The 25016-nt window shown below is 40.0% G+C and overlaps 1 protein-coding gene across 1 annotated transcript; it reads right to left on the reverse strand.

The window, feature by feature from the left end:
- Positions 1-2177: 2177 nt before the first annotated feature.
- On the reverse strand, positions 2178-22623 carry LOC144300824 (cytochrome P450 2C41). Its single transcript, XM_077877035.1, has 9 exons — positions 22399-22623; positions 20127-20289; positions 19808-19957; positions 15624-15784; positions 12979-13155; positions 9969-10110; positions 9622-9809; positions 4365-4506; positions 2178-2548 (listed from the first exon to the last, which is right to left on the reverse strand). Exons 1-9 carry the CDS (start codon positions 22561-22563, stop codon positions 2367-2369), a joined length of 1470 nt encoding a protein of 489 aa, XP_077733161.1. The 5' UTR covers positions 22564-22623; the 3' UTR covers positions 2178-2366.
- Positions 22624-25016: the final 2393 nt, after the last annotated feature.

Below are 25016 nucleotides of genomic sequence, written 5' to 3' on the forward strand. Positions count from 1 at the left end.
GGAACTCGATCCCGGGACCCCAGGATCACATCTGGAGCCAAGGCAGGCGCTAAACGGCTGAACCACCCAGGAATCCCCAAGTTCAGGATTTTAAAATAAGAAAGTTATCCTAAATTAGCCAGATGGACCAAATGTAATCACACCAATCCTTAGGAGAGGGAGGCAGGAAGATCAGAGTGAGGAGAAGACAAGCAAGAGGATGAGAGTGATGGGAGGAAGGAGTTATGAGCCAAGGAATGCTGGTCACATCTCAAAGCTAAGGGCAGGGCAATGGATTCTTCCCTAGAGTCTCAGAAGGAAGCAGCCCTGTCAGCACCTTGATTTTAGCCCAAGGTCACATATACTGGACTTTTGAACTCTAGAATTATAAGATAGTAAATCTGTGTTGTTTGGAGACACTCGGTGGTAATTTGTTATAGCACCATTAGGAAACACATACAAATATTATCCACCCCTTAGGTTTATGAGAAAGGTTAATTAACATGAAACATGCAAAGTGGCAAAAAATACCATAAGGAGCCTCAAAAGCTAAAAGAGAGGGAAAGTTATGATGGAGTAGAGTTTACAAGTTTACAATAATCTCAGGGCAGGGATGCCTGGATGGTGCAGTCATTTGACCGTGCAATTCTTGATTTCCACTTGGCTCAGCTCATGATCTCTGGGTCATGGAATTGAGCCCATGCTGGGCTCCTGGTGAGTTCAGAGTTTGCTAAAGTTTCTCTCTCCCTCTGCTCTCCTCACCTCTGTCTCTCAAATAAATAAACAAATTAATTAAAAAAAAAAAAGAATCTCAGGGTATAGGCTTCACAAAGAAGATAACTTTAGAACAATACACAAGACTGCTTAGTGGCACACACATTTGTTAATACTTCCATTAAATCTTTTTTTTTTTTTTTTTTTTTTTTTTAGATTTTAAGTACTTATTCATGAGAGACACACACAGAGAGAGGCAGAGACACAGGCAGAGGGACACAGGCAGAGGGAGAAGCAGGCTCCAGCAGGGAGCCCGATGTGGGACTTGATCCCAGGTCTCCAGGATCACGCCCTGGGCTGAAGGCGGCACTAAACCGCTGAGCCACCCAGGATGCCCACCATTAAATCTTTTCATTTACTAATCAAGGTTTAAAGGAATATAATGTAGTTTTAATTTGTACCTTTTATTTCTATTGCTTCTCAGCTTTTTGGCTAAGGTCAAGTGTACCTTTTGTTTCCCAGATATTTTCATCTACCTAGTCGCCATTTCATTTCCTTTTCTGTAATTTGTCCATCCAAATCATTTGCCCATGTTTTTATCATTTAAAATTTTCCGTGGCAGGACACCTGGGTGGTTCAGCAGTTGAGCGTCTGCCTTTGGTTCAGGGTGTGATTCTGGAGTCACGGATCAAGTCCCACATCGGGCTCCCTGCATGGAGCCTGCTCCTCTCTCTGCCTGTGTCTCTGCCTCTCTCATTCTCTCTGTGTCTCTCATGAATAAATAAATAAAATAAAAAAAAAATAAAGACTTTAGGATCATAGCATCACTCATGTGTTAGATATAAAACAATATGGTGGAAGTGATGTCCCCCACCCACTGCCCCAGGGATTCTGTTCTAGGTCAGGGAGCAAAGAATGACACTTAGAAGATTTGATTAGCAATATGAAAGCATATGTTAATACTTAAATCTAAGTTTGAAACACAAACTAAGAAAATGTCAAATCTTTGGTGGTCACACTGGCCCAAAGCAGAGAAATGAATTCTACACTGATTATTTTTTCCTCCCTATCACTGATCTTCTCACTATTACCTGGCTCCTGGACACAACTTTTCTCACTTTCAAATCCAAGCTTAAGGAACTGTAGATGACACAAAGCCAAAAGGGCTTTCCTGCCCTTTCCCCCTTCCCCCTTTGCCCCTCTCTGTGCTTATCATCATGAGGACAGAGTGGCCTCTTTGGACTCTATTTTCTTCCATTTCTTACCAGTATTGTGCACAAAAGAAGGAAAGTCTAAGAACTGGCACAGCAAATGATAATGGTTTCCATTTAGAACATGCAGAGGACAAATGGCTCTGTGTTTGCTTATACTAATCATTTTGTTTCATTTCACAGGGATAACATAATAACAGCTCTATATTAGATAAGTATTAGCATATGTGGTGGCAAATACACGTGTAACAGAGTATAAAAAACAGTACAGCATTTGTGCAAAGAAATTCTGGAGACTTTCCTTTAATGGAGGTTGGATGTTCACTGGGAATGGAAGGAATGGGGAAATATGAGATAAGGTCGGGGAAAGCATCCCCAGTAGTGAGAGGGAGATGAATGATACCCCAGAGGAAGAGGATCTACAGACAATAGCACAACAGCAGGCAGGTGGTCTGCCTTTCCTCACACGGGAATGAAGCAGAGCTGGTAGGTGGGTGGGACATGGCCAAACCCACTGGTAAGTGGGGTGGTATCAATGTCCTTTGGATCGACCAGAGGTTTCAGGGTAAATTTTTGTAAAATGGTGGTCAGGAATAAAAACAGCTCCATGCGGGCCAGTCCTTCTCCCACACAAATTCGTTTTCCTGAAAATAACAAACACAAGGGATTTGTTTCTTGAATGCTATGTTTTGAACTGCCCCAAAAAGTATGTCACAAAAATTATCTGATGGATGACTATACTGATGGATAGCCGTAAGGAAGGTTAGAGGGACAGATGGATAGAAGGAGAGAAATGGTTGCTATTCACTGAGTATCTTCACGGGAACTCTTTATTCAACAAATATCTCTTGAGTATCAGGCCTATATCAAGCACTTCATTATGTATTCCCATATTATAATTGCTCTTTTCACATTTCCAGTTTCCACAAATTCTTGTAGAAATAATCCACCTGTCCAAGTGCATTGGAGGGAGGACTAAGAGAAGGGAACTCATATATCTGTGTTTCCCTTTCTACCTTGGGCATAAAATTTAGACAAAGATTTTTTCCCTTCATGTGATTTCATTTTTTAAGAAATATTGTATTTATTTATTCATGAGAGACACACAGAGAGAGAGAGAGAGAGGCAGAGACACAGGCAGAGGGAGAAGCAGGCTCCACACAGGGAGCCCGACGTGGGACTCGATCTCAGGTCTCCAGGATCACACCCTGGGCTGAAGGTGGCGCTAAACCGCTGAGCCACCTAGGCTGCCCTCCTTTTTTTTTTTTTTTTTAAGATTTTATTTATTTATTTATTTATTTATTCGAGAGAGAGAGAGAGAGAGAGAGAGAGAGAGAGAGAGAAGCAAAGGGAGAACCAGGCTCCATGCAGGGAGCCTGACCTGGGACTCGATCCCGGGACTCCAGGATCACGCCCTGGGCCAAAGTCGGCGCTAAACCGCTGAGCCACCCAGGCTGCCCTCAAATTCCTTTTCTGCTGTTAGAATGCTGTTTATTCCACTTTATGCCTCACTGTAGAGTATGAATGAGCAGGAAGCAGGCAGCTTCCTCTTCTGGTCTCCTTTTTTTAAAATATTTTATTTATTATTCATGAGAGACACACAGAGAGAGGCAGAGACATAGGCAGAGAGAGAAGCAGGCTCCCTGCAGGGAGCCTGATGTGGGACTCGATCCTGGGACTCCAGGATCACACCCTGGGCGTGAAGGCAGATGCTCAACCACTGAGCCACCCAGGCGTCCCCCTCTTCTGGTCTCCTGAGCAGCCTGTGTTTTTCTCTCCCACAACACTAGTCTTAATAGATTTACTAATTTGCCTTCCTCACTAGAGTGTGAGCCTCTTTGGTGTCTGTTCTGTGCTTATGGATACTTATATATATTACATAACTGGGCAGTAAGGGATATCGCATAGAAGATATCTTTTTTAAAAGATTTTGTTTATTTATCTATTTATTTGAGAGAGAGAGAGAGAGAGAGAGAGAGAGTATGAGTGGTGGGGAAGGGCAGAGGGACAAGCAGATTCCCTACTGAGTGGGGAGCCCAAGGCAAGACTTAATCCCAGGACCCTGAGATCGTGACCTGAGCTGAAGTCAGACACAGACATCCCACATAGAAGATACTTAATTCAAAGTTGAGGAGTTATATATGGCCAGAGAGTAAAGTCTAAATGAGTTTCATCTGCTAAGAGGAGCTCTTGGTGGTTCAGTGATATATCTAGAGGCAGAATTCAATGAACTTAATTCTCTAGCTTTCTCACTTTGGAAGAACGGGGTCACCGAGCCAAAGTTCCAATAATGAGGATGTATGGTGAGTAGGGGAAAGTGCATTGGCATTGGGACTGATGCTTCTGATCGTGGACAAAGAACAATTCTATCCAGCCTTGAGCAGGTACCATGTAAGTTTCAACTGATTCCCCCAAAATATTTTCTCCCCTTCAGCACCTAAGGAAATTAATTCTTATTACCTGCTGAGAAAGCCATGAAGTAGTCACTCTTCTTGAAGTTGCCGCTATCATCCAGGAAGTGGGCAGGGTCAAATATCTCTGGTCTGGGGAATTCTTTTTCATCAGATAGCACAGAAGACAGTGATATTAATATAGTTGTGCCCTGGAATGAACAGACGAAGATAAGCTGGGTTATAAAGAAGGTGTGGAACTGGAAGAAATGTGGCAAATCACTTAGTTCCATATTTTTTTTTTTTTTAAAGAGGTGGTTTTTTTTTCTTTAAATTTTTATTTATTTATGATAGTCACAGAGAGAGTGAGAGAGAGAGAGGCAGAGGGAGAAGCAGGCTCCATGCACCGGGAGCCCGATGTGGGATTCGATCCCGGGTCTCCAGGATCGCGCCCTGGGCCAAAGGCAGGCGCCAAACCGCTGCGCCACCCAGGGATCCCTTAGTTCCATATTTTGATCTATATGTGAGGAATCCCAGGTCCAAAGAAGAGCAATGGCATTTTCAGCTAGACAGACCAAGTAATAAACTGGGATGATATTAAGGCCATGCTAGTCAGGATGCTAAAATGGCCTCCAGTAGGGTCTGAAATACTGAGCACTTGGTTTCTTGGGTACCAGACCTCTGAATCACCTCCACTGATCACAATGTTTGGACACTTGTGTCTGTCCACTCACTGCTCTATTTCATCGCCTCAGTTTTCATGGACCTCATGTGGATTACGGTTTAAAATGGAAGTGTCTAGGGGTGCCTGGGTGGCTTAATTGGTTGAGTGTCCAACTCTTGGTTTCAGCTGAGATTGGGATCTCAAGGTCATAAGATCAAGCTCCAAGTTGGGCTCCAAGCTCAGCACAAATTTGGCTTGGGATTCTCTCTCTCCCTCTGCCTCTTCCTCTTCTCTTCCCCTTGCTCATGCTCTCTCTCTCTCAAATAAATAAATACAATGTTAAAAAATAAAAATAAATAAATAAAAAAGATTAAAAAAAATAATAATTAAATAAATAAATAAATAAATAAATAAATAAATAAAACTGAAGCCTCTGTTGGCTCTTGAAAAGTCGGGAGTATTAGTAATCTGTTCATAGGACTTTTGAAAATAGAGGTCTTGGGCACCTGGGTGGCTCAGTTGGTTGGGTGTCTATCCTCGGCTCAGGTCGTGGTCCTGGGACCCTTTCTCAGTGGGGAGCCTGCTTCTCCCTATCTCTCTGCCTGCCACTCTCCCTGCTTGTGCTCTCTTTCTGACAAATAAATAGATAAAATCCTTAAAAAAAAAAATTGAGGTCTGATCTGATTCGAAATGACTCTGGTGGAGCAACCTGGCTGGCTCAGGTGATACAGCATATGAGTCTTTTTTGTTGGTTTTGTTTTGTTTTGTTGTTGTTGTTAAAGATTTTATTTATTTATTCATGAGACAGAGAGAGAGAGAGAGAGAGAGGCGGAGACATGGGCAGAGGGAGAAGCAAGCTCCATACAGGGAGCCTGCCGAGATTCTATTTTTAAAATGTATTTACTGAGATGCCTGGGTGGCTCAGTGGTTGAATGCCTGCCTTCAGCCCAGGGTGTGATCCTGGGGACCTGCGATGGAGTCACGTTGGGCTCCCTGCATGGAGCCTGCTTCTCCCTCTGCCTGTGTCTCTTCTTCTCCCTCTCTCTCTCTCTCTCTCCCTCTGTGTCTCTCATGAATAAATAAATAAAATCTTTTTAAAAAAAGAAAAGAAAAATAGAATCTCAGCAGTAGAGAATTATGGCAGATACCTCCTTAATAAGTGATTGCCTTAGCATCACCAATAATGGTATAAATTGATATTACATGTCTCTAGCCAAAATGTGATGTAGTGGGACATATACATCATCTATGTAATTTTCTTCTCCAAAACACAGCTTTGGAATCTAATCTCAAAACAAAACCAAAACCACACCAAAATAGACTGAGGAATATTCTACATGACAACTGTCCTGGACTCTTCAAAACTGTTAAGCGTACTGAAATGAAACAAATAAAGGAAGAGGAACTGATCTTCACAAAAGGGGCCAAAAGGGACAGATAATCAAATTACATACTTATTCTTTGATTAGACAGAAGATGCCCCCACGAGAACCTGGGTGGCTCAGTGGTTGAGTGTCTGCCTTTGGCTCAGGTCGTGATCCTGGGGTCCTGGGATAAAGTCCCGCATCAGGCTCCCCACAGGGAGCCTGATTCTCCCTTTGCCTGTGTCTCTGCCTCTCACTCTCTGTGTCTCTCATGAATAAATAAATAAATCTTTAGGAAAAAAAAAAGATACTAGATGCCCCCTCAAAAAAAGCTATAAACGATATTTTAGGATAATTGAAAAAAATATAATTATAGACTATATATTAGATAAAATTATTGTATAGATGATAAATCCTTAATTGTGAATGCTGTTATTACTCTGAAGGAAGCCCTTGTTCTTAGAAGGCACATACCGCAGTATTTAGGAATGAGAAAGATTGATGGACATAGGTAGATATGCACTTAAAATATAAATGTATACACATTTTCATATATATTATTTATATATACATAAGACATTACAGAGCCATTGTGTGTGTTTAAATGCTATTTATATTTTTTTAATTTTTTAAACTAAAAATTAGAAGGAAATTCCATCTTCTAAGTTTCTCATATTTAAAATCTATAATTTTGTTTTCAAAATTATTGCTTTATATATCTTAAGACAAGTAATACGTAGAAGTGTTACTGTAAGATTTAAAAAGCAAGTATATTTTCAATAAATGATTCTGGGACAAGTTCTGGATATCCAGAAAAACAACAAAAAAATACAATTACCACTTTACACTATAAGTAAAAATGAACTGTAAATGGGTCACAGACCTAAATATAAAAACTGAAAGTATAAAACTCGTAGAAGAAAACATAAGGGCAAGTATTTGGGAACACATGTCAGCAACAAATTTTTAAGGTAGGACACAAAAGCACAAGTCAAAAGAGAAACAATTGATAAATTGGACTCCAACAAAATCCAAAACTTCTGCTCTTTGAAAGACATTCTTTGAACACATAAGGAAGAAAGAAAAAAAAAAAAAACAACTCACAGGTTGAGAGTAAATGTTAGCAACACCTACATATAAGACTTACATATAAAATATATAAAGGATTGCAATAATTAAATAAGTAAATGACCTTACCTTATAGGAATATTACTTCGCATTCTACCAAAAAATATATATGAATAGTCAATCAGCATATGAAAAGAAGCAAAACATCATTGTCCATCCAGAAAATAGAAGTAAAACAAAATGTGATACCACTACGCAAGCACTTTTAGTATCTAAAATGTAAAAACACCAACAATGGCAAGTGGTGGAGGGTGTCTAGAGCAATTGGAACTCTCTTCCTCTACACCTCTCCTTCCACTTGTGCTCTTTTGCTTTCTCTCTCCCTCAAATAAATCAATCTTTAAATAAAGTAAAATACTCCCAATAATGTAGTACCATATAATCAAACACATTGATATTCCCTTTTTTTTTTAAGATTTTATTTTAAGTTATCTCTAAATGCAACATAGGGCTTGAATTTACAACCCCAAGATCAAGAGTCACATGCTTCACTAACTGAGCCAGCCAGGTGCCCCCACATTGATATTTCTTTAGCAAAACATGATATTTACACAAAGTGGCATCAACAAGAATATAAATAGATTCACTTCAGTTCAAGTTAGGTTTTGGTCCCTGGATGAAATTGCAGCAAACATATTTATTTTTAATTTTTTGAGTTTTTAGTATTGCAGAATTAAGGATGGTTTAAAAAAAAAAAAAAAAAAGGATGGTTTTAAGATAAGATTTTAAGTATTACAGAAAAAAAAAAAAAAAAAAAAAACTTAGAACAATCCTGTCCAACACAGTGGCTGTGAGTGATCCATGGTTACTTATCTTTAAATTAAATCTAGGGCAGCCCTGGTGGCGCAGCGGTTTAGCGCCGCCTGCAGCTCAGGGCGTGATCGTGGAGACCCTGGATCGAGTCCCACGTTGGGCTCCCTGCATGGAGCCTGCTCCTCCCTCTGCCTGTGTCTCTGCCTCTCTCTCTCTAGCTGTGTCTCTATGAATAAATAAAAATCTTAAAAAAAAATTTAAATCTAATTGTAACTATATAAAATTTAAAACTCAAATAGTAGTTATTAAAACAAATATTTTTTTAATTTTTATTTATTTATGATAGTCACACAGAGAGAGAGAGAGGCAGAGACACAGGCAGAGGGAGAAGCAGGCTCCATGCACTGGGAGCCCGACATGGGATTCGATCCCGGGTCTCCAGGATCGCGCCTTGGGCTGAAGGCAGGCGCTAAACCGCTGCGCCACCCAGGGGTCCCTAAAACAAATATTAAACCACATCACAGAACTGTGTACATGGAAATTACAAATCCACAAATTATTAACAACGATAAGTGTATCTGGAAAGGTTGCTGATATAGGGCATTCAAAATAATAAAGCCAATTAAATAATAAAGACAATTAAGTCTAGTAATAAAGGTTGCTAGAGATAAGGCATTCAAAATAATAAAGTCAATTATATTTCCAAAAAAGTAGAATAGGCATTTAAAAAATTATACTATTTATAATAACATCAAAAATATCATTTATCTAGGAAAAACCTAATAGATGTACAAGCCACTGCACGGAAAATACTGAAAAAAATTAAAGAAAGCCCAAATAAATTGGAGAATATACCATATCCATGAATTGAAAGATTCAACATGTCAATTCTTTCCAAATTAATTTACTATCACCCTGATAAAAATCACTGCCAAGAGCTTTGATTAATTGATTAAACTGATACTAAAATTTATTTGGAAATGTAAACAGATAAGAGTAGCTAAAACAATATTAAAGAAATAGAACAAATTTGGAAAATTTACACAACCAGATACTGAAACCTGTCGTAAAAATTTATAGCCTGGGGCACCTGGGTGGCTTAGTGGTTGAGCGTCTGCCTTTGGCTCAGGTTGTGATGCTGGGGTTCTGGGATAAAGTCCCGCATCAGGCTCCCTAGGGAGCCTGCTTCTCCCCCTGCCTATGTCTCTGCCTCTCTCTGTGTGTCTCTCATGAATAAATAAATAAAATATTAAAAAAAAATTTATAGTCTCAAACTGGAAACAGCACAAAAACCATCAAGCTGCCACAAGTATGATTTACACACTTTTCTCATAAATATTGGTAGAGGTTTGAAACCATACTGTGCATATGGGAACTTCATGAGCGCTGAAGTCAGGTGTAGGAGAAACACATCTTACCTTGGGGATGACATAGTTTCTAAATTTAACGTCACAGGTCACTGCATGAGGCAGGCTGTTTGGGACAAGGTCAATGTATCTCTGGATCTCATGCAGTACCGCATTCGTGTAGGGCATGCGACTCCTGTCCTGCATGCGAGGGCTCTGGTGTCTGCCAATTACACGGTCAATCTCTTCCTGGACTTTCACTGATAAAATACAAATGAGACTGATGAACGAAGAGACAAATGCATACATACGTTTACATGCCAATTCAGGTAATATGAACTCTTTGAAGGTATTCCAACATCATTATAAACATCAGTTTTATGCCTCAAAGCACACTCTGCCCACCATGCTGGCCATACCTGTGACTTCTGGATGTTTCAGCAGGAGCAGGAGACCATATCGTAGGGTTGTGCTTGTTGTCTCTGTCCCAGCTCCAAACAAATCAGTGGCAATAGTTTTCAAGTTTTCGAAAGTAAATTCCAATGGCTGGTTGTGCTTTTCCTAGGAATTATTTGACATAAGTATTTACTGGTTCACCAGGATATGTGATTACAACTAATCCAAAGTAACACATCGTTATAAAGTTAAGCAAACTTAGAAACTGCAGTGTTAAAATAACAACTGTGTGGTATGGAAAATGGTCTGGATTAGTTGACCCAATCTTTATTTCCTATTCCCTTATCCTTTGCTTTCCTACAAATTTCATTTCCTAGCCTCTTTTGCAGCTAAATTGGCCAAGCAATCCATTTCTTACCAATAGCCTATTGATGTCACTTTCTTTCCTTCCTTCTTCTTACTGCAGAGCTACACACACATATAGGTGGAGGCAGTATAGATATCATCTGGAAACATGAACATGAAGCCTACATACTAAGAATGCTAAATAAAGGGGCACCTGGGTGGCTCAGTCAGTTAAGCATCTGTTTTTGGCTCAGGTCATGATCCCGGAGTCCTGGGATCAAGGCCTGAATGGGGATCCCTGCTCAGCCGCAAGCCTGCTTCTCCCTTTCCTCCCCACTTTCTCTTGCGATCTCCTTCACTATCTCGGTCTCTGTCTCAAATAAGTAAATAAAATCTTAAAAAAAAAAAAAAAGAAAGAAAAGAAAAAAAGAATGCTAAATAAAAATGGAAGAAAGCACCTGAGTCCATGATACTTCAGGACTACTGTACAAGTCCTGGACTGCTCAAAATGATATCCTCTCTACATGAGGTAAATAAACCCACTATTTCTTTAAAACATTGTTAATTGGGTTTTCTCTTGTTGGTAGGCAAATGCAATCTTAACTGATAGAAATGAGTAAATTAGAGTCATATCTTGAAAAATGGCATAAACCATGATCAAGAGTTTGCAATTCTCCTCTTCTGTTATAGAATTTCTATGGACTCTATATTGCCTAAAAACTCATTATATAGTTGAAAATATGCAAAAGCTAACATGGCAGCATATCCGAGAACAGATTATTGTGAGAATGGATTTACAAAGACAAAAGGGGGCCAGCTGCTATTGTATTCCAGATGTGAGGCAGGAGGCAATTTGGTTTAGGAAACAAGTGCAGGAATTAATGGGGATACAAATAGAATATTACAGACATGAAGACAGAAAATTTGAGCATTAACCACCCATAGTGGATGAAGGAGAGTGAGGCAGATGCTGAGGATAAGAGACTGACTACAAAGAGATCTCATAAGTTTGGGGTCCCTGGGTGGCCCAGCGGTTTGGCGCCTGCCTTTGACCCAGGGCGCGATCCTAGAGACCCGGGATCGAATCCCACGTCGGGCTCCCGGTGCATGGAGCCTGCTTCTCCCTCTGCCTGTGTCTCTGCCTCTCTCTCTCTCTGTGTGTGCCTATCATAAATAAATAAAAATTAAAAAAAAAAGAGATCTCATAAATTTTAAGTGGAGTAAAAGCACCTCACAAGGACAACTGAAGTTGGTTTAAGATAAGGGTGACATGAAATTGACAACAACAATGTGGCCATTTGAAATATTGACTAAGAAAGTCACTAAAATACACACAAAAAAATTTCTTCCTATCTAGTCCTCTAGGCCAACATTAATAAAATTCTTACAATCCCCAAGACCTGTGGCATGCCTAACATGTCATCAACTCCATTAAGGCAGGCTTAACCTCAATGGCTCTACTGCTAGACCCATTGGTAACATCAACATCACACACTTGTCTAACCTTGCCAACCCCAAATTACTGAAGGCCAGGAAAAGGAATAGGTCAGTTATAAAACATTATTAGCATTTCCATCTGTTAAAGTAAATTTGAAGAATCAGTGCTTCCATACACATAGGTTATCAACTTTATGCCTAATTTTATGCCTAAGGAATGAAGTGAAAGAAGCTAGAACAAAAGACTATATACTGTATAAATCCATTACTGTGAAACATCCAGAATAGTAAATCTATAGAGACAGAAAGTAGAATAGTGAATCCTGAAGCTGGAAGGCTTTGAGAATAATGGAATGAGTACTCAATCTTATGGGGCTTCTTTTGAGGGTGATGAAAATGTCCGGTAATTGATTGTGGTGGTGGTTGCACAAATCTGAAAATACACAATTACTGAATTGTGCTTGAGATGTGGGAACGGTATGGTATGTGAATTATACTATGTGAAGATATTAACAACAACAAAAGGAATAATAAGCTAGAATCTAAATACTATCATGAAGTCCAGAGGAGCAATGCAGTTTTTAAATATAATATTAAGGAAATACTGCTAATTGAAGTATGAGAGATGTCAGAAACTTCCTTAGCCTAGAATCAGTGGAGAGTCTTACTAGCATTACGGAAATCCCTCAAAATATGTGCAAAATACAAAAACATGCACATAGGTACATTCTTCTGGGAAGGTGACCATACTTTTAATCAGATTCTCAAATCAGCTGATCGCTAGAAAGATAAAAATCATTGCCCTAATGGCAGAGAAAGCAGAGAGTGGAAGTTAATTCTCTTCACTCTTCTAGTTTCTTCAAACCACTTGACCAGTTTCTTCACTTCATTCTACCTAGAATATGTGATTTGAGCAGTCCAATTGAAATCCAGGGACAATTCTTTGACAATCATCTTCATCATTATCGTTGACATCTTGCCATGTTAGGCTACTCACTGGTTTTTCATTTCTGAGCAGAGCTACAAAGTGATTGGATAAAGTAATGATGGCCTCAGATGAAGGAACTTCCTTCTCTAGAATTAGCTCTTTACAACGCATTCTATGATGCTCAATCCAGATCTATGCATACATAAGTACCTAAAGTGCTTGTCAAGCATTTCTTACCTGACAATTTAAATATCCTCAATAAGGAGAGAACAAATCAGTAAACCAAAAACCACAAGTAAACAAATAACTGATCTGCATTTTACCTGTTCCATTTTTATCAGGAAATAATCAATGAAATCCCGAGGATTGTTAACATCGAAGGATTCTTGGTGTTCTTTTATTTTCTCCAAAATGTAACTTTTTATGAAAGCAGAATTTTTAAATATTGTGTTATGGCTTCCTGGGAGATAATGAAGGAGAGCAGGGAAACTATTGTAGGCCTTAAAGATAAAAAAAAAATTAATAAAGTTAAAAAGTTTTGAAAGCATATATAAAACGTGCCAAGCCCTGGTTAAAAAATGAGATGAAGACAAAATGGTCTCTGTCTTCTGGGGGAGCATTTTGCATTGTGTGTATAAAGTAATCCTCTGTGCTCATAGAGAACCTGAGGGGAAACTCTGACCAGATGATGATACATGATATTCTCCTATACATCATACATCAACCCTATAGTATTAAAGCATCTTTACATCCATTCTCTCATTTTTTAATATTAATTCTTCCCTACAACCTTAAAATATAGAATGCCATGAATTACTATGATTCATATTTTATAGATGAAGACTGAAGTTGGGCAGCCCGGGTGGCTCAGCGGTTTAGCCCCTGCCTTCGGCCCAGGATGTGATCCTGGAGACCTGGGATCGAGTCCCACATCAGGCTCCCTGCATGGAGCCTGCTTCCCCCTCTGCCTGTGTCTCTGCCTCTCTCTCTGTCTCTCATGAATAAATAAATAAAATCTTAAAAAAAAAAAAGACTGAAGTTAAGGGAGTTTGGGCAAAACCTAATTCATAGTACAAGCTACTCCTCATCAGTGTTCCCTGGTGGCATCCATGGTCCCAAAGGTTTTCTCTGCTCGAAGGAGATATGCTCCTCCTTCCTAAATTAACATATTTCTGTGAAGGAATATGATGAAGAGGTCACTAAGTGTGAGTGGAGGACAAACCTTGTGGGCAAAAGGAACCTTTCAGCAAGGACCTGAATGCCCATTAACTGCTGTGGGCATGTTTCTGACAGTTACCAAAACTGGGCCTTGGAAAGACCACTGGCCAGGGAGTCAATGGGCTTGAATTCCACCAGCTCCACATTTGGACATTTGTCTTCTTGTCTGTGAAATAAAGGTTTCAACTATCCTTCCCAGATGTACACTCCATGACACTTGCCCTGGGCAGGAGAGGAGTATGGTATTCAAAAATTCACTCCACTGAGTATGACCAGTGAAAATGTCAGAGTACACACCTTCAAAGGCAGGACTCTCAAAACAAAAACAAAAAACAAAAACAAAAACAAAAACAACAACAACAAAAAAAACCTCTTAAAAAGAAAAAAAAAGGCCGAAAAGTTTTAGCAAAAACCAGAATACCTGGGCAGTTCAGTGGTTAAGCGTCTGCCTTATGGCCCAGGGTGTGATCCTGGAGACCCTGGATCGAGTCCCACGTCAGGTTCCCTGCATGGAGCCTGCTTCTCCCTCTGCCTGTGTCTCTACCTCTCTCTCTCTCTCTCTCTCTCTCTCTCTCTCTCTCTCTCTGTGTCTCTCATAATAAATAAATAAAATATTTTTTAAAAGTTTTAGCAAAAACCATAAGAATCAACTTGTCAGAACTCTAGAAAACAAAGGCTTATAGCCATCATGTGAATGCTGAATCAAGAAAAAGACAACTTGAAAATGGTGGGGAAGCTTGTGGAATATTTAATTTGCTCCTGTCCTACCTCCTTCCTCAGTTTAGCAGTGGTTTTAACAAGGGCAGCTCCTTGTGTGGGACTCTGGTTTCTAGTTCAAGAGACTAGAGCAGATTTTTACAAAATATTGTGTTTTTACTCTGTTGCAATTTCTCTGGGGCAATCTGAAGGACTGACACAGACTCTTGTCTTTGTTTCATCTAACCTAGAACTCAGGGTGGGAAAGCAACAGGCATGTCTCAAAACTTCTGTAAGGCAAATGAATAATCCACAGCCTCCTGAGGCAAAGATTATTTAAAATAGAGCACCAGATGCTGGGAAGAAAAGCTTGGGAGAGAATATCTTCTAGAAATCAGGGCATTCAAAAGTACCCATGTATACTGAGGAATTTAGACATTTTAAAATTCAGAAAACAGGACATAGGCTAAGAAAAGACCTCAAAAGACCTTAAGCTTTCACCTCTGGCTGATATTGGCTCAGTGTGTAAGCAACAGGATTGAGAAAGAATTGAAAACAGTCTGATAAAAGCACTGAAGGGAGTGCCCCAGCACAGAACCAATTTGGAAGAGTTCTTTAGTCTGTCCTTCCCTCCATCCTCCCTCCCTCCCTTTCTTCCTCCCTCCCTCTCCCTTCTCCTCTCTTTCTCCCCACACCCCCTCCTCCTCCCTTCTTTTCCACTTGTCCCATTCAAGGAAAACTCCATCAAAACACTACCTGAACACAAGTTAAAGAATCAAAGATTTCAGAGACCATATATGACAAAGAAGAGACTTAGCAAACCGGTTCAGAAAAGTCACTAAGTAAACATCTATAGCCTATAGAAAGCAAAAAGCAAAATAAACCCATAGCAAGCAAAACAAATTAAAAAAAAACAAATCTCAGGGAGGATGAAGAATTTCATTTCCACAGTTACCACATTATAATATCCAAATGCCCAGTTTTCATTCACTTCACAGAATGATCCATACACAATTTTGGACTTGTCAGAGAAAAGAGAGGATCTTGACCTCACCTGGATCCATGGGGAGCTCAAAATCCTGAAGTTTTCATTAAGTTTTTCCAAGAAACCAATTAAAGTCTGATCTGTATAGTCAAAACGATTCTGGAAAATAATGGAGCAGATCACATTGCAGGAAGCACAGCCCAAGACAAAAGTGGGATCACATGGTAAGGCTAAAGAATAGGAAAAATTTATAAAATACCATTAAAACACGCATATAAAAGTCTTTATTGTTGATAATAGGTAATGACAATTTTTAGAATCTCTAAAGCAATATCTACCTAGCAATCCCCTTTATCAGCAAAAATTTCAGCATGCTTAAAATCAACACATCACTTTTCTCTTAAGTGCAATGTCCATTCTATCCTAGTTTGTTTAATAATAGTTCTCCAAATACTCCAATTAGATCACTATCTTTGTTTACTTGATTCGGACCCAAGGTAACTATTATTTTGAAAAGCAAAAGAAAAACTTTAAGGAAGTCACTTTTAGGATCTCTGTGTGGCTCAGTGGTTTAGCGCCTGCCTTTGGCCCAGGGCGTGATCCTGGAGTCCCGGGATCAAGTCCCACGTCAGACTCCCTGCATGGAGCCTGTTTCTCCCTCTGCTTGTGTCTCTGTCTCTCTCTCTGTGTGTGTCTCTCATGAATGAATAAATAAATGAAATCTTTTTTAAAAAATAAAAAAAATAAAGAACCCACTTTCAATTATTATTTTTTTAAAGATTTTATTTATTCATTCATGAGAGACACAGAAAGAGGCAGAGGCAAAGGGAGAAGCAGGCTCCATGCAGGGAGCCCAATGCAGGACCCAATCCTAGGACCCTGGGATCACGACCTGAGCCAAAAGCAAATGCTCAACCACTGAACCACCCAGCTGCCCAGAAACCACTTTTGAAAACAGCTAAATGGGGATTCCTGAGTGGCGCAGCGGTTTGGCGCCTGCCTTTGGCCCGGGGCACAATCCTGGAGACCCGGGATCGAATCCCACGTTGGGCTCCCTGCGTGGAGCCTGCTTCTCCCTCTGCCTGTGTCTCTGCCTCTCTGTCTCTCTCTGTGTAACTATCATGAATAAATAAATAAAATCTTTAAAAAAAAAAAAAAATGAAAACAGCTAATGGGGGCACCTGGCTGGCTCAGTAGGTGAAGTGAGCACGTGACTCTTGATCTTGGAGTCAAGTGTTCAAGTCCTAATTTGGGTGTGGAGATTACTTAAAAATAATAATAAAAAGAAATTTAAAAAAAAAAACAAAACACCGGGGATGCCTGGGTGGCTCAGTGGTTGAGCATCTGCCTTCAGCTCAGGGTGTGATCCCGGGGGTAGAGATCAAATACCACATCCGGCTCCACGCAGGGAGCCTGCTTCTCCTTCTGCCTGTGTCTCTACCTCTCTCTCTGGTTCTCTCATGAATAAATAAATAAAACCTTTAAAAAAAAGCAACTAATAATTCAAGTTATCCATGCAGAATCACACCTGCCTGTTAAGCTTGTAGACTCAAGTAGGAAGAAAATAGCTAGTGACCTGGAAACCTTTTATATATAATGAATAGTTGACGTGAACCATGTGTAAAACCAGCAGAGGAAAAGATCAAAGAAAGAAAGATCATGGAAAAATTCAGGTATTTTGATGAACAAAATAAACTTAAAAAAGCAAAAGCTATCCATGTTGCATGAGAAGAAAAACTAACACAAATGAATATAAATTATAGTACAGATTTGTTTGCCTAAAATAGAAGTAAAACAAGAAATCTCCATGTCAAACTTAAATCACTACCAAGGCAAAAAGAAAAGAACAAATTGGTAAATAGAGTCCTTGGTTGCCTCTGGCTCAGTAGATAGAACATCTGATTCTTAATTTCATGGTCATAAGATCAAGCCTCACGTTCAGCATGGAATTTATTTAAAAGATAAAAAAATAAAAATAAATAAAAGGCAATAAACAGGGTCCTTGTATTTCTTTACTGCAATATAGAAAATAATAATAATTTTCTTCTCTAGGAAATAATGTCCATCATCACCAGTCAGGCCCCAGACTTATTTGGACAGCCTGCCCTCTTGTGGAATTCTGGAGTATTTCTATATATAAACATTAGAAGACCATAGTTCTAAATTTTTAACTGGACTATCATTTAGGTCAACTCTGCCATTTTACAGAGAAAGCAGAGGAAAGGTTTTGTTTTTAGTGAGAAGTATTTAAGTGAAATTTCTTTTAAAAAAATATTTTATTTATTTATTCATGAGAGACCCGAGGAGGCAGAGACATAGGCAGAGGGAGAAGCAGGCTCCATGCAGGGTCTCCGGGATCATGACTCGAGCCAAAGGCAGACGCTCAACCACTAAGCCACCCAGGCGTCCCAAGAAACAGGATTCTACCACAGGAGGCACATAAACACTTTCATGAGAGACTCAGAGAACATAAATAAGCAGGCAAACAACTATATAAAACTTAATAGTACAGAGACATAGGCAGAAGGAGAAGCAGACTCCCTGCGGGGAGCCCAATGTGGGACTTGATCCCAGGACCCTGGGATCACAACCTGAGCCAAAGGCAGATAGATGCTCTATCACTGAGCCACCCAGGTGCCCTTTCAATGAAATTTCTATAATCAAATGATCAATAAACTTTATCTGTAAAAGCCTTCAACTTCATATCATCAATGTAATTAAAGGTGACCAGAATAAAAAATGAGGAAGGAGAGGGAATTTTAGTTAGCTGTTATTCCAGACCCCTTGTTAGCTGAAACACGCAAGGACACTAAGCTTTCAGAAAAATTTATTTTAAAACCTTAGGGATAATTTGGGAAGATCTTGAGATTTCTGTGTGTGTGTGTGTGTGTGTGTGCATGCCTGTGAAATTCACAGCTAAAATCTGGTTTTAAAAAAAAATCTGGTTTTTAATCTTTCACTTCATTTGAGAGAAAGAATTTAAAAACAGAGTAATTTGGAATCCAGACTGACAGATTCATTGTGACAAGCACTTCATAGATCACAGATTTTTAACTGTAGAAAGCAAACTAATGGTTAGAAGGGAGGTGGGTGGGGGGATGAGTTAAGCAAGTGATAGGGATTATGAGGGCACTTGTGATGAGCACCAGGTGACATATGGAAGTGTTGAATCATTACATTGTACACCTGAAACTAATAAAAAAAAAAAACCTGTATGTTAAATAACTGGAATTTTAAATAAAAACTTAAAAAAAAATAGTTGTTGGGTTACCTGGGTGGCTCAGTCCATTAAGCATCTGCCTTGGGCTCAGGTCATGACCCTGGTGTCCTGAAATTGAGCCCTGAATCAGGCTCCCTGCTCAGCAGGGAGCCTGCTTCTCCCTCTCCCTCGACCATTCCCCCTGCTTGTGCTCTCTGGCTCTGTCAAATAAATAAATAAAATCTTTTAAAAATAAGTAAATAAACAAAATAGTTGTTGACAGGGACATCAAAATTAATGAGGGCAGCAGTAAAGATGCCTAAGCAATTACAACCATAAAAAGTATCATTACTAGCCAGAAATGTAGACATAGACCTTAGAAAAAACCCTCAGAAGATCAATGAAGTTGACTAAACACATATAGACCAATTAAGTAAAAGCACATGTCACTGGTTTCATGAGCACCATAAGGGTGTGATGAGGTAGCTTCCACTGTGTCCACTTGACAAATATACCCTGGTGACATGTTCTGAAATAGGTAACCCACATTTACAGTATAGGAAAAAATGCTGTTCTAACTCTGTAAAAAAAAAAATGAGTCCATGGGATGCCTGGGTGGCTCAGCGGTTGAGCGTCTGCCTTTGGCTCAGAGGGTGATCCTCGGGCCCCAGGATCGAGTCCCATATCGGGCTCCCCTCATGGAGCCTGCTTCTCCTTCTGCCTGTGTCTCTGCCTCTCTCATTCTCTGTGTCTCTCATGAATGAATAAATAAAATCTTAAAAAAAATTTTTTTTTAAATGAGTCCCCTAATGTTTTACATTTATGATGTAATGATTTGGAAATAAACACACTTGGGACAGAAAAGGATTAAATGAACTTTTATACCCACACTGTATGCACAAGTCATGAAAGGACCCACACAGCAAGCCTAGATACATAGAAGCTCCTGTGGCTCTCTGCTACACCCGTTTCGCCATACGAGGCTGAAATGTTTCCAAGGACATCAGGAGACAAGAGAACAATCAGCCAAGGCCAGAGCTATAGAATCACTCACCATTGGTTTTTCTCAACTCTTCTACAAGGTAGCAGGCTTCCTCTTGAACTCGGCTCTCAAGGTCACTCTTCCCCATCCCCAAATTTCGCAGGGTCGTGAGGGCAAAGCGTCGCATCTCCTTCCATCTGTTTCCACTGGTGAAAATGACTCCTACCAAAGGGGGAACAGAAGCTGGAGGGAAGGCCATAGGCAAGGAGGAGGAAGCGGATACTTGGGCGACTCATGATGGGCCAAGTTCTGCTGAGTTCTTCAAATTCCTGTTTTCCATCCTTCCCAACCCTATAACCGGTGCTGAACACATGTGTACATGCACACCTACCGTGTCCTTCACTAACTTTTTCGGCTATTGGGAAACATCCTCTTGCAGAAAACTCTTCTCCCAGATCAATCAGGGTTTCCTTCACTGCGTCATACCCATGCAGTACAACAGTGGGTTTCATGCCAAAATACAGAGTGAATACAGGGCCATAGGCTTTTGAGAGCTGAGAAATTCAAAGGAAAAATATATATTAGCAAAAGAAGTCACAATTTATATTTTGTGCATGATTTTTGTATGTGTGCATGATTAAGCCAGCCTGATATCATCATATTGTCGATGTTTTTATTCTGCACGTGGCTTCAATATTTCTGGATCTTATATATGAATAAGATTGTTACAGCTGACACATATAGAGGGCCTCTGATGTGACAGGCAATGGCCTGCGCAATTGGTACTCAGATTATTACAACTAATCATCACATCAACACCTTGAGCTAGGCTTATTTACCCTGTTATACAGATAAAGAGGTTGAAGCTCAAAGAATTTCCTGTATATTTCCAGTGTCTAATAACAGAACACTCAAATTTCAACCCTACTTAGGTTGGCCAACCTCTGATGTCTGAGCAACTTACGAGTCCCCAGTGCCTAGCTTTGGGACCAGTACCGAACTGTTTCAGGATCACCCGTAAAGCTCGTCCCCTGGAGATTATTTTTTTATTCTATTTTATTTTTTAAAGGATTTTATTTTTAAGTAATGTTCACACCCAACATGGAGCTTGAACTCGTAACTCCAACATCAAGAGTAACAAGCTCTATTGAGCCAGGAACCCCTAGCCCCCGGAGATTCTGATTCAGGAGCCTTATGATAGATATTAGAAATGTTTGTTTGTTTGTTTGTTTGTTTGTTTGTTTGTTTGTTTTAAATCACCCCAGATAGTGCTAATGCCCACTCCAGCTTGAGACCTGCTGGTATTACTAACATGAAAAGGCACACAGTATCTCATGGAAGAACAATTTCTTCTATTCTGCACCGTTCACAGGATATGGACAGCAGCTTTGTACAGAATTGGAGGATGCTGACCCTGATGATTTCCTGTTTTTCATTCATTCATGCTAGTTCTGAACCTAGAGTTCTCTCCTTGATATCAGGCACAATTGCTTCTCCAGACTTCAATTTCATGGCTATTGAACTAAACACACAGACTAGTAGATGACTTCTTGAATGAAATCTCTAATCACAAAACACCTCTCTTACCATTGATCTTCAGGCAGAAATCATAGCAAAAGGTTGTGAAACAAACAAAAAAAGGCAGAATTCCTGGCTTTTCTCTTTTAGACAGAGAAAGAGCATGAGTGGGAGTGGCAGAGGGGCATAGGGCAAAGGAGAGAATCTTGAGCTGTGCTGAGTTCGGTGCCCAATGACAGCTTGATCCCCGAGATCATGACCTGAGCAGAAACCAAGAGTCAGATGCTCAATCACCTAAGCTACCCAGAACAGCCTAAATATTTCTCTATTCATAGAACACATTATGTTATTCCACTATTCCTTTTTGTTTGTTTGTTTGTTTTTAAGGAATCTCAATGCCCAATGTGTGGCTCAAATTCATGAACATGAGATCAAAAGTTGCAAGCTCAGGATCCCTGGGTGGCGCAGCGGTTTAGCACCTGCCTTTGGCCCAGGGCGCGATCCTGGAGACCTGGGATCGAATCCCACGTCGGGCTCCTGGTGCATGGAGCCTGCTTCTCCCTCTGCCTATGTCTCTGCCTCTCTCTCTCTCTCTCTGTGACTATCATAAATAAATAAAAATAAAAAAAAAAGAGTTGCAAGCTCTAAGTCCATAGAGCTTAGCCAGCCAGGCACCCCTATTCCAGTAATTTTTTTTTAAAGTAAGCTTTAGGCCTGATGTAATGCTTGAAATAATGACCCTGAAATCAAGAGTTGCATGTTCTACTTACTGAACCAGCCAGATGCTCCTTTTTCTGCTATTCTTGACTATGCTTCTCAAGGAGTATTTGCTTTACAGATATATCTCAATATTTTTAATATATATATTTTTAATTTTTATTTATTTATGATAGTCACACAGAGAGAGAGAGAGGCAGAGACATAGGCAGAGGGAGAAGCAGGCTCCATGCAGGGAGCCCGACGTGGGATTCGATCCCGGGTCTCCAGGATCGCGCCCTGGGCCAAAGGCAGGCGCCAAACCGCTGCGCCACCCAGGGATCCTAATATTTTTAATATATTAATTTTAATAGACACATTTTATTTAAAAGTAGAGGTTAACATACATACCGTTTGCAAACTGCTGAAGGAGCATAAAACATACTTACATTGCTTAAGGATTTGTTGATGTCCTTATCTAACTGTAGGATATTTCCAATAAAAGGGAGAGGTGTGGGGCCAGGTGGGAGCTTCCCCTTCCTCGAGCTCTGTTTCCAGAGTGAAAGGAGAAGGCAACAGGAGAGACAAAGCACCAGAACCACAACTGAATCCATGGAAGCTTTCTTGGACAACTGTGAGCTTGAAGTCTAAAGCTTTTGTAACACTCCCTGCAACATGTGACTCATAATCCATCAGCTGGATTTACTTTAATCTCTCTTTTGAAGGGACTTTGGCCCACTGATAAAGATAAAACTATGGTGTTCTTTTGTTTTGTTTTGTTTTTTTGTTATGGTGTTCTTTTCTTTTGCTTCTATCTAATACTATGCCCGAGGTTCTGATCTAACAGGTCTGGGATGGAGTCCAGGTACTGGTAATGTTTTGGGTTTTGTTTGTTTGGTTTTTTTTTTTTTTTTTTTTTTTTTTTAACACTTTAGGTGGTTCCAATTGAAAGCCGGTAAATTATTTGATCACAAGAACTGCAAAACAGGGCAGCCCGGGTGGCTCAGTGGTTTAGCACTACCTTCAGCCCAGGGTGTGATCCTCGAGTCCCGGGATCGAGTCCCACGTCGGGCTCCCTGCATGGAGCCTGCTTCTCCCTCTGCCTGTGTCTCTGCCTCTCTCTCTCTCTGTGTGTCTCTCATGAATAAATAAATAAAGTCTTTAAAAAAAAAAAAAAAGAATTTTAAAACATTCTGGATTCTCAGATTAATGACCACTTGAGAATTCATGATTTGAGGGAAATCCTTATATACAAAAAAAGTTTATCCTTGGATGTTTTCTTGAACACCAGTATATTTTGTCCTAGAAAATGAAAGCCTTTTGAAATATTTTAGTGTATTGTACTAACATTAAGAATGAACTAGACGGGTGCCTGGGTGGCTCAGTTGGTTGTCTGCCTTCCGCTCAGGTCATGATCTCAGGGTCCTGGGATCAAGCCTTGCATCAGGCTCCCTGCTCAGCAGGAAGTCTGTTTCTCCCTCTCCCTCTGCCCCACCCTCTGCGCCTGCTCTCTCTTAAATAAATAAATAAATAAATCTTAAAAAACAAAACAAAACCATAAGCTAGGTAATGTAACTCTTGAATGTCCAAAGATGTATCAAGTAATTAGCTAAGTAAGTTTATATATATCAAACTCTGGCATCCTCATCCCTCAACAGAGGGAAAAGGGATTTTTATTTTTATTTTACAAATGGAGAAAGGGAAATCTGGAGACAACAGGAGACTCAACCAGTGTTGCACAGTTTATAAATGACTAAAATGGGATTTGAACTTAGATCTTTTGATGCCCATTGTTATGCACTATGGCTTATATCACAGTTGCCTCAACAATTATAGGAAAACAAAATCAAACCCCCAAAACATTAGTTCCTCTAATGTATGTATACCTCACTGTTCACAAAATAACAGGCTTCACTAAGCAGAGTGAGTCTACAGATAAAAGGGCCATAGGTTTTCAAGAGAAAAAAAATAAAAGATAGGGATTCTTCCCTTTCCATCACTGTGGAGTGAAACTTGCTCAGATAACAGAAGAGCCAATCTCCAGTAATTTAGGAGGTTTGAGAAAATATTTCCTCCACCTCACAGTGACCTCTAGACATAGCACCTTCTGTTGATTTTTTTGGCCTGTCATTGTAAAATAATGGAATGAAGTATGCACAGCAAAGGAGGGAAGATTTTATTTTTTTTTAAAGATTTATTTATTTATTTATTTATTTATTCAGAGAGAGAGAAAGAGAGGCAAAGACACAGGCAGAGGGGGAAAAGGGGAAAAGCAGGCTCCATGCCGGAAGCCTGACACGGGACTCAATCCCAGGTCCCCAGGATCACACCCCAGGCTGCAGGCGGCGCTAAACCGCTGTGCCACCCAGGGATCCCCCAAGAGGAAAGATTTTAAAATAAAAGCCAGAGAATGGAATTCAGGGAATTCATTAAATTGACCCTCAAAACTGGGACATCTGGCTGGCTCAGTGGGTGGAGCATGGGACTCTTGATATTCAGGGTGTGAGTTTGAGCCCCACATTGTGTGTAAAGAGTATTTAAAAATCTTTTTTTTTTTTTTAATTTTTATTTATTTATGATAGTCACAGAGAGAGAGAGAGAGAGAGAGGCAGAGACACAGGCAGAGGGAGAAGCAGGCTCCATGCACCGGGAGCCTGACGTGGGATTCGATCCCGGGTCTCCAGGATCGCGCCTTGGGCCAAAGGCAGGCGCCAAACCGCTGTGCCACCCAGGGATCCCTAGTATTTAAAAATCTTAAAAAAAAAAAAAAAAAAGTCCTCAGAAGCACTACAACATGAAGACCTGAATGGACGACATTCAGTGGTCCTGAAGGTCTAGATATCACTAGAATAATAGATGTGCATTATCAGATCACTAATGGTAATGCTTGTACAAAGTGATGTTCTGTAAATATATTTCCTCTAAATTGATTACTGCAGTTATTTCTAAGCTCTTTTACTAAACAAGTTTTATCAAGACCCCAGTTACGTTTTATCACTCATGATTACAGGGATATTGATAATTTACAGAATTTTCATACCTATCATCATATTTTTTTTAAAGATTG

This window comes from Canis aureus, chromosome 29 (assembly GCF_053574225.1).
Source record: "Canis aureus isolate CA01 chromosome 29, VMU_Caureus_v.1.0, whole genome shotgun sequence".
Lineage (NCBI taxonomy): Eukaryota > Metazoa > Chordata > Mammalia > Carnivora > Canidae > Canis > Canis aureus.

What these genes read in the sequence shown, in the direction of transcription:
- LOC144300824 (XM_077877035.1), bottom strand. Translation starts at nt 22,563, where the DNA reads ATGGATTCAGTTGTGGTTCTGGTGCTTTGTCTCTCCTGTTGCCTTCTC. An exon ending in AAAAGTTAGTGAAGGACACG is followed by an intron (nt 19,958 to 20,126) that starts GTAGGTGTGCAT and finishes CCCCTTTGGTAG; the next exon opens with GAGTCATTTTCACCAGTGGA. An exon ending in AGAGTTGAGAAAAACCAATG is followed by an intron (nt 15,785 to 19,807) that starts GTGAGTGATTCT and finishes CCTATTCTTTAG; the next exon opens with CCTTACCATGTGATCCCACT.